At 42.1% G+C, this 10,386-nt stretch overlaps 2 protein-coding genes and 1 long non-coding RNA gene across 3 annotated transcripts; 2 read left to right on the top strand and 1 right to left on the bottom strand.

Moving 5' to 3' along the window:
• On the bottom strand, window positions 1-10,122 carry LOC117537896 (retinal rod rhodopsin-sensitive cGMP 3',5'-cyclic phosphodiesterase subunit gamma-like). Its single transcript, XM_034203286.1, has 3 exons — window positions 10,035-10,122; window positions 511-617; window positions 1-377 (listed from the first exon to the last, which is right to left on the bottom strand). The coding sequence occupies exons 2-3, from the start codon at window positions 603-605 to the stop codon at window positions 260-262; spliced, it is 213 nt and encodes a 70-aa protein (XP_034059177.1). The 5' UTR covers window positions 606-617; window positions 10,035-10,122; the 3' UTR covers window positions 1-259.
• Window positions 3,121-4,016, top strand: LOC117537897. The gene is made up of 3 exons (XR_004567789.1): window positions 3,121-3,138; window positions 3,493-3,584; window positions 3,967-4,016. It is a non-coding gene; the product is annotated as an uncharacterized LOC117537897 (long non-coding RNA).
• On the top strand, window positions 4,417-6,881 carry LOC117537995. Its single transcript, XM_034203467.1, has 4 exons — window positions 4,417-4,513; window positions 4,708-4,721; window positions 4,883-5,213; window positions 5,395-6,881. Exons 1-4 carry the CDS (start codon window positions 4,417-4,419, stop codon window positions 5,862-5,864), a joined length of 912 nt encoding a protein of 303 aa, XP_034059358.1. The 3' UTR covers window positions 5,865-6,881.
• Window positions 10,123-10,386: the final 264 nt, after the last annotated feature.

Raw genomic sequence — 10,386 nt, 5'->3', positions numbered from 1 at the left:
TCTGAAAAGTTTATAAAGATTTCAAGTGCAAACGTATTCGGTTAATACACAAAATAGATATATTTGCATCTTGACATGAAATCCATAACATATAACAAAACCTATTTTATATTACAAATTGAACTGCATTGGATTTCTTTTTTTCCCTGGTCAAACCTTTGAATGATCAAAAGCCTTCTCCTCTCTTGAGCAAACAAGATAAGATGAACAAGATTTCAGCTGCTAAGAGAACATGAGGGACAACTGTGAAAATTCAGGGCTAGACGATTCCATATTTGGCCAGGTCGCTGAGCTCCATGTCCCCGAAGGCTTCCCATGGGCAGACCACGGTGATGTCTGTGCCGAGACCCTCCATGCCGGGGATGTCGTCTCCGAATCTGAGTGCAGAAGATGAAGGGATCGGATGAGTACAAACTGAGAGATTCAAGTTGTTATTGCTTGAGAGTAGATCTGAAATGGCAAATAAAGAAAGAGACTGTTTATATGTGTGTGATCTTAAATCCATCTCACCCCTTCTGGCCGGGTTTGGGTGCCTTGCTCTTGAAGGTGCGCATGGCCCTCTGCTTGAATTTGGGGGCGGCCTTGGAAACGGCTACGTCTGCCATTTTAGTTAGTCACTGAAAAAGTAGGGAAAAAAGACGAGATCTTTTCAGTACCCATAAAACTTTTTTTTGTTTGACACTGCTTTTTCACAAAGTTATTTAAAGGTCCCTCCCATGTCATGCTTTTCTGGTTATTACCCGTCCCCTTGTGTGTTATGTAGCTTTTTCTGCATGTAAACGGTCTGCAGAGTCACAAACCCTCAAAGTACACCCTGTAGCGAGTACAACTCTAACACAGAAAATACCTGTCTATGCTGCCCCAGAATGCCTCGTTGGGGATTTCTCTTTTTCCATTGTTTACTTATTGGGTATAGTGACGTACTTCGACTATAGTGACGTAACGTTGGACCAATCCGCGGACTTCCTCTCTCTCTCTCTCACTCACTCACTCACTCACTCACACACACACACACACACACACACCACACACACACACACACACACACACACACACACACACACACACACACACACACACACACACACACACACACACACAACACACACACCAACACACACACACACACACACACACACACACACACACACACTCACGCGGAACGTTGCGAGGTTCGCTGCTGCGAGGAGCGGGACACTGTGAGCTGGCTCACTGGTGTGGGGTCGGCGAGACAGCGAGACACCGCGGAACTCTATGGCGTTATATTTGTGCCTCTATCCTGAGCACGCAATGAAACATGTTGAGCATAGAAAATGCGATTGAGCGCGCACTTGAACATTTTTGAGCACAGAGAAATATATTTTCTCTCATAAAACTCCTGCTCCGTGCACAAGCAGACCGCTGCACACGCACTCTCTCCCCCACTCGCTCGACCTCTCCAGCCTGTGCGCGCTCAGTTTTGCCTGTGCTCGCTCAAGTTGTCACAGCGTTACAAATGTGCCACAAAACCAACCAATCGGAGAACTCGAGAAGGTCAATTCTGATTGGCTGGTCGTCTCCAATCATATCTTCTATCTGAGATGAGAGAGGGATTTTCGGTTGCCATCAGGCTGTTGATGTTCTTATTACACATCTATCGTTGACATTTACAGGACATGACAGACTTGAATGAAGAGAATAGCACGCCACAGTGTCAGGTGAGTTATACATTTCTAGTTTTCTGATATCACGTTATTGTTTGCAATGCCTGAGTTTGCTAGCCGGCAACATAGCTATAGGGGTAGTTTAAGCAAACCGCTAACAAACCGTAGCCTACATGTACATGAACCCTTCTGAGGTATTGATTACTTGCTGTAAGCATTAGAGGTGGCAGAATGACAAAACATGTTTCTCTCTCTATCACAATTTTGGGTTGACCAGAACCTGGACCAACTTCTGTTTCCTGTTCTACAATGGGCATAGAGCTTGCGTTAATTTTCAACCGGACAGATGAGGCTAGGATACCGGATAAAGTTAGCATCACACGTTAACCATGAACAGCCTATTAATCCGTTCTCTTAATGTTATTTCTTCCAACGTTGTGGAATTAGAGAAAAGGGGCTTCTTAATGTGCTTTTATCCGGGGTGGAGGGAGTTACATATTAGTTAAATATAACATTGGGGCGTGTGATTGTAGTGGGTGGAGGTGGTGAAATGAGGATATCCATTTTGGAGTTCAAGCTAGTATAATATAGTTAACGAACGTTACACAATAAAAGGAAGAGAGCTATTTGTGTGATACATCACTATTGATATGGATTTAGAGTGCATATTTGAGACTTCCAAACAGTAAACAAAAACGTAACTTATGGGTGAGTGTTTTTAGCAGAGCCATATAATGTCCTTGTGATTCTGTTGATTATTACCTGTCTGTATTATGTTGCAGCTCAGCTGATTTTGGATTGATGGCAAAGGGAGAGGGACTTAAGTGAGAGTGAAAACACAAGGTAAGTTTAAAATAGGTCAGCAATTTCCCATCCTATAGGTTGCTAGATGTATCTAACCCTTCTCCTGTCTCCCTCTTTCAGCACAAGAACCCCACAGGGATTCAATGGAGCCTGAAGACCTGCAATGAGACCCTCACCCTGCACCTGAGTCTCAACTCCCAGAGTTCTGCAAGCCTCTCCCTGTTCTTTATTTTGATTAAACAGACATTAAGCTTCTCAATGGTGTGGTCTTCGTTTTGTGACAAATATGATTACCTCACATATGTTGTTGCTGTTGTTGTCTTTTGTGATAGTTAAATTGCTCCTGCTGACTTGAGCCAGCCATTCTTTCCTCCTCTCTGTGTCAGTGGGGAAACTTTACATGTGTACTCCTTTCTCTGAGCGCTTGGAGCATCCCCAGGCAGCACAGCAAACCATGGGGGAGACGATATGCCAGGACAACACGGAGGAAAAGGCACAGACAAACGGCATGATATGCTATTCAATGTTTATTGAAGTCCATTTATTTACATGGATGTTCCTAAAACAACACATGTAACATCATCATCATGCTGCTGCTGCTGCTAGTCCTTTGACTCATTGTGCTGTCAGTTGACAATCATTGATAGGCCCCTGTGGGTCTCCTGTCCTTTCTTATGGTAGCTGTTGTAAGGTGAGTGATCTGCACAAAAATACTCTTAACTCGCTGAAATCTTGACTGATTTACAAACGGTTTGGTTTATTATAAACATTATTAGCATGGCTATGATACAGGATGCTTGGACATGTTGAAATTGCAGCTTTTCTTTGTGTATGTGGTTGTATTTATTAGCTGGCTAATAACAAGAGGCTGTGAGTGAGACCTAGTATTACAAAGTTGACCCAGCAACTTTACACCAGTGGGAGAGGCAGAACTGCTCTTTCTTTTCAACATAACTTAAGTTACACATGATTTCTTCCAAGTGGTTTGGCTTGTTAAAAACATCTTGCATTATGATACAGGAATTTGCTGGCTTTGTGTTTACAGAAGTACCTGACTATGCCGGACTTTTGTGCAGCCTACGGATGCTCTAATCACCGCAGTCTGCAAACAAGAACCCGTGGAATCACCTTTCACGTGTAAGATATGACAATATTATGACTAAAATTAGGATAATCGTTAATTACTTAGTGGATGTATGTACATTACAAGTCCTGCTACACAGGATCAGTGGGGCTATGTGAGATAATAGTATTGCAAGATTGTTGTTGACCCAGCCTCTTTAGAATATGTTGTTACCATTTCTTTACACAATTATTTAATGTTTCTTTTGGACACCTTTTTTATTACTCTTAGTGTGGTTGTCTTATTCTTAAAGTAGGCTATATATACATGCATACATACCAAAAATATGATAATTTCGGTGTGTATTTTTGTCCTTACCCTTAATGTTAAAGGAAAGAAGGGAGGAAAATGTTGACAATAATTTATCTGTCTGGCTACCTTTCTCATGTTTTTAAGGTTTCCCAAAACCGAGGAGAGGAGGAGGCAGTGGGAACTCGCCCTAAGAAGGGACGGTTTTGTTTCCTGTGACAGGACACTGCTCTGCAGTGAGCACTTCAGGAGTGAGGAATTTGACCAGACAGGGCAGACTGTCCGGCTTAAAGATGGTGTTGTGCCAACAATATTCAACTTCCCAGCTCATCTTCAAAGGGTATGTGTATCATTGGCCAACAACAATTCAAGGTGTATAAGATTGATATATAAATATGTGATTAAATGTCACACTTTAGTTTTTCTTTCTGCAAGTTTAGGAATAAATAATGTGTTGTGTATTACAGCACCGTATGTGTTTGCATCCCTGCTTTCTTGTCTCCTGTTTTGGTGGGATCATCGTAGTAATACAATATTTACTTTTGAAGGTTCCTCTCTATCCTGGGCTTCATCATCAATGTCGACACGTTGATGTTGATGGTTCCTGTGCTGCTTGAAGGACAGCGATATGTCCTGACCTACAGGTTCAGTCAGGACCACTTGGAGCTTCTCTTTAACTCCATCAGAGCATCCGGTAGGGTTCATATTTACCAGCCGCAACACTAATTGACAGCAAATGCTTGTATTCTTTTCAGTTTGTCTGTCCATATGTTTGTTTGTTTTTTTGGAAAAATGCGGTTCTGAAGACATATACAGTATCTGGAAGTGTCACAGAAACCATTTTGAGTATTAAGAAACATTTCTGTGTGTTTGTCTATCCGTTTGCAGAATTTGTCACCACCGTGATACAGTCTGAACTGTATGATAATGTCATTCAACTTAATTTATGTGGAAAAAGATCATTCAGGCGTTGCTGGTTCTAATTTGTCACTTATTGATTTTTAAGCATAAAGATATATTGAATATCTGTGTAATATACTTGTATATCTTGTGTTTTTTTAAGGTGGCTGGAATAACAACCCTAATTGCCAGCCAGTTCAAATACATCTTCCGGAAGCTGATGGCCCGGTGTGGGGTTGTTAAACCATGCAGCAAAGGTAATGTGACGGCACAGGATGACACGGAGTCCCTACCAGCTGTAGCAATGTCCTCTGCTGCCCAGTCCTACCACATCTACATATCTACAAACCTGTCAGCTGTAGATATGTCCTCTGCAGAAGAAGGAGAAGATCTTCCATCCCCGTTTGCTGACATTCCTGCCCTTGTACATGACCACAGCTACCTTCCCACCCGCTTTGATGGTCTTGTGGACAACGCTCTTGTGTACATTTCAGGTAGAGGTCGACTGATAATGTATTTAGCTTATAACCGATTGTGCCAATAGTGAAAATCTGCGGTGAAAACGATGGGCGATTAATCGGACAATAGTCCAAAAAAAGAAGTATTCACAGACCGTCAAATTCTAATTTCCCCATGCTTATTAATTATTATTAATCAGTCTACCTCTAATTTCAGGATTTGTTGTGCGACGGACTTTCAAGAAGCTGTCCTGTGATGTCTGCCGTGCCAGCCTGGTGACGGACGCTGCATCAGCCAGTAAGGACAAGAGCTACCACCTGCTGACTTTAAGAAACAATGGGGGCCTGGTGATTCCATCTGAAGGCACAGTGAGTGTTGTCAGGGCAGCAGAGTGGGTAATTCGCCAGGCATCAGCAGATTCTAGACGATCACAGCCCATCAAACTGCTAGAGGTCCTCTACATTGTGCGGAAGAGGATAGGTCCAGAGGATGTGTTTTTGCTCGGGGAGCACATTGTCGACACACAGTATGGCATTGACAGTCACCACCATACGCTGTTGACATTAGTTGTGTCCCTGTTTTTTAAGCTAAGGCTGCATCACATTGCAAAAATAACTACTCTGAGCTTACAGAGTGGCAGCATGAGACAGAAGCTCACAAAAACAGTCCTTTTCAAAGGGCATTAGCTCCAACTGTGTGTGCACATGTGTTACAGCCGCTGTTTACCTTGTGCCGTTAACTCTGTGTTATGTGAATGAGCTGTGCAGTTCATCAGCTGTTATTGGCCGTCCCGCCCGCGCAACATCCGCGGTGATTGGACTGACGTCATCTAATCCCCGCCCGCTTCTGCCACGTCACCCGGGGGAGGAGTACAAAGGCCGGGCAAGGACATCATTCGGGAGGGTCTGTACTATGGGACAGACGCCTCAAACCTCTCGCTATACTACCGCAATACTGTGTGATTCGTTAGACTGCCTAGCAGTGTGTTTAGTAGGGCTCTGTGTTAGTTACACTGAGTAGCAGTGTATTGTAGTAGCTTTGTGTTTAGCATTCCCGTGTATATTGCTTCGATCCAGGTGACTAGCACCTGTAGACCAGTATTTGTGTGTATCGTACTTAGATCCAGGTGATTAGCACCTGTAGACCAGTACTTGTATATACATTGCGTAGATCCAGGTGATTAGCACCTGTAGACCCGCACCAGCTGTGTTCTCCCACAGCCCCGTTTTTGCTTATTGTTTTGTTTCCACTCTAGAAGTGAGATTTTCTTTCCTTTTGTATAGTACTGGGCAAATCTCTTTTGGAGACCCATTGTGTCAGATAGTAACAGTTTGACCCGTTGTTGGGCCAAGCTGTTTTGTGCATATCATTTTACTTACTTGCAGTTACAAATAAACCGCTGGTAACACATACCAATTCTACTCTGGTCGTGTCGTTTCCCTTTGTACCCCTCGCCAAGAGGGAACGTAACAACATGTGTTACGTGCCGTAGTGGGTGCTTGTGTGTCTCCCTCTCTTTCCCCCTGATGTTTCTTCTTCTTCTTTGTTTAATGGCGAATCACTACCACTAGGAGCATATATCGCCACCTACTATGTATTTATTAAATCTTCATGTTCCATGAGACGCAGCACTATGTTCCCCACATATGTTTATGTTTGCTCAGTCTAATAAACCCATAACATGGTTGTGAAAGAATACCAAAGCTGAGGCTGGACGATGATTGATTGTTGGTGTGCCATGTGTCACCGTGTGTCTTATTGGTTTTGTGTTATATTGTATTTTATTGTGTGCAGCTGGTCCTTATCTCCAAGACACATTTAAAACAAATAACCTTGAACCTTGAAGCCCCATCTCTCCCCACCTGCTCCTGCTTCCTACATCCCCTCCACACCACACCAAGTTGTTCTTCTTAATAATAATAATAATAATACATTTATTTTGGGAGGCCCCCTTTCCCAAGGACCCAAGGACACCTTACAGGGGCATAGGGGCAATATAGGGAACAATTTAAACAGTGGACTTTGTGATATATCAGCCGGGGTGAGACAAGACAAACCACAAATGGACTACAGAAGGACACAAAAGGACACATGGTACAGTTTATATTATTCTTGGTCTTTTTTCAATAACATATTTCAAAGGTTCTGGATTTGTTTACAAATCTAGAAACTAAATACAAAACTAGTATAGTAATATGAAGATCTCATGTCAAAAATAATTGTGATAAATTAGACAGAACTGGCCTATCTGTGAGCACATTTTATGTTGGTTTGGTTCTTCTGATAAAGGTGTGAATATCTAAATAATATACCAACATATGCTATTGTCATTAGTTGTGTCCCTGTTCTTAAAGCTAAGGCATTGCTAAATTAACAACTCTTGGCTTACAGAGTGGTAACATGAGACCGATTTTTATATATAAAATATAAATGTATTTTAATTTTATAATTTATTTTAAATATTAACAATATAATAAAATAAATGGAAATATATACACCGGCAAATATTTAATATAAATACCTTGTGTGTGTGTGTGTATAGCTATTGCTTTATCTGATTAATGTTATTTTCATATGAAAGTCCATGATTATAAGTATGCAGTATCATAACTACATCTTTGATGTTTATAAAAAACCAAACCGTTTGAAAATTGGTTGAAAATTGAGCAAGCTATGGTTATTTAAATAGTAAACCATAATGTTATGAATGAGAGAACTCCCTGTAGCAAGATGGCGGCCAAGTGGCAACGTCGGTCTCCATTGGCCAGCAGCGCGGGTGAGTCATCTAGTGTTTATATATATCTATGCACGGGACGATCAAGCATTTTGGACATCCGCTGTCGCAACTCTTCTCTCTACATGGCGCTGGACCAGCCAATCAGAATTGACCTTCTCGAGTTCTCCGATTGGTTGGTTTTGTGGCACATTTGTAACGCTGTGACAACTTGAGCGAACGCAGGCAAAGCTGAGCGCGCACAGGCTGGAGAGGTCGAGCGAGCGGGGGAGAGAGAGCGCGTGCAGCGGTCTGCTTGCGCACGGAGCAGGAGTTTTATGAGAGAAAATATATTTCTCTGTGCTCAAAAATGTTCAAGTGCGCGCTCAATCGCATTTTCTATGCACAACATGTTTCATTGCGTGCTCAGGATAGAGGCACACATATAACGCCATAGCACTCAGCCTGGGCACACACACAAACTCCCAGCCAGGCTGCGGGTGTGTGTGTGTTTCGCGCTGGGTTTCGCTGTGTCTCGCAGACGGCCACTGGGCTCACAGGGAGGGGGGGGAGGGGCAGGAGCTCCAACAAGCCGTTTAGGACAGAGAGTGAATACACATACTCAGGGGCGGCGGGTAGCCTACTGTAGGCTAGGGAAGGCTAAGCCTTCCCAAATATTTGTGTCACTGCATCCTGGTAAAATAAAAATATAATGTATAATCTTTGTGTCTTTGACAATAGCGCTGCTATGCAGCCACCTGTGCCCTGTACTACGAAGCCAGTTCAACAGACCCTGGATATGTTTGAGTTATCTTCACTAACCCTAACAAACGAGATCTCGCTAAGCGGTCATACGACGCTGGTTATCAACTCGGTAAATCAAGCCAGGGTTTCTCTCTCCAGCTGAGAGCGCGTTCACGTGAAAGGGGCGGGGTTAGCTACATTTGACCAATCACAAACAGCGACAAGTGTACTGACAGCGCAGCGTCATACTTCATTAATGAAAAGTAAACTAATATTAGACAAATATGAACTTTAAACATCCATGATTTACACATATAATCCAGGATACAAGCCACATAGTTGCACCTGCAATGTGAATATAGAACAACTGGTTACAAAATAACTACCGAGTGTTTGAAAGCGTACAACAGTTATGATATCAGTGCCCCATCTAAGACACGAGTGGATCTGACTTTAATTACATTTGACTCAAGTGTTTCGTCAACTTAATGTGTTGCTTAAAATAATACTTCTGCATACAGTATGTGACACTGTGAGTGTTGCACGGCCAGATATGGCTCGAGAAGTTGACTCAGATAATATGATATATTATGATATTATATGATCGATGATCTGATTGATGATGTGATATGATGATAAGTGCGACACGTCTGCGCCTTCTCTGCATACGGCAGTTTAAACTATTTCCATTATCCTGTAATATGACTTGATAGATTTAAACTCCGCACACTGAGCTCTGATTGGTCAGAAGGCGGTGCTTTCACTGGGTTTCTCTTTTCGGCGTCAGGTAAAAAAAGTTATTTAGCCTTCCCATACCTGAGCCTCACGCGCCGCCTATGCACATACTATACAGAGATGCTGTATGAGAAACCAATGTGAGTTTGGAAAATTGCACATTATACATTTATTTTAGTATACCTCAACAATGGAATTATGATCAGTAGAAATGGCCATGACATGGGACCTTTAAGTCTCTCGCTACATAACATAACTTTGAATGCAATTTGATGTGCATTGCCTCTAAAAATTACTCTGCAACCATTAACCAGTGATCTCCTCTATATAGGTGTCAATACACACAAATTGAAAGCAAAAGCTTGTCAACATCCATATATATAGAAGCATAAATACATTTCGTTTTCAAAACTCCTCTGTGTTTATCAGATGTATTAAGTAAAAGAGGCATAAAGAGAAACTAAGGCTTCAATAGTATCAACAAGAAGCCCAGCACAAATAAATACTCCTGAAGTCTCCTCAGTATCTCAGATCTCATTTCAGATCTTTTATCAATGACACTCCAGAAAAAAATCATAAAATCCATCACTCTGTCCATCTTTCTCTTCCAGCAGAAACAGCCTCTCTGTACCACAGCGGAGAAAAAACTGCAGTTTCATCTTACCTTCTGTCGAAGTCTCAAAGTGTATTCAGATGAGCGTATGGTATTCCTCTCTCTGCATGTGTCTCTGTCTGACTTTCGCCTTTTAAAGTCCTCTGATCTGCTAATCCACTCAAATGTTCTGGCATTGTTTGATTTGCCAACTCTGCTCTGTCCACTCCTGTTCCAGCTCAGACAAGAATAGAGGAGCTAAGGTTGCCAGGTCTGTATACACTTATTTCAAGCGAGACTATATATATCTGTCAAGAAGTCACTGGAAATGATGGCCGTGTCATTTATTGACACGTAATTAGAATGATAATAAAGTAAAAGCCAAAACATTATCAGAATCATCATAGTCATTATTAAGAAATGT

Source organism: Gymnodraco acuticeps, unplaced genomic scaffold (assembly GCF_902827175.1).
Source record: "Gymnodraco acuticeps unplaced genomic scaffold, fGymAcu1.1, whole genome shotgun sequence".
Taxonomy (NCBI): Eukaryota; Metazoa; Chordata; class Actinopteri; order Perciformes; family Bathydraconidae; genus Gymnodraco; species Gymnodraco acuticeps.
This window is presented reverse-complemented; position numbering and strand designations above follow the sequence as displayed.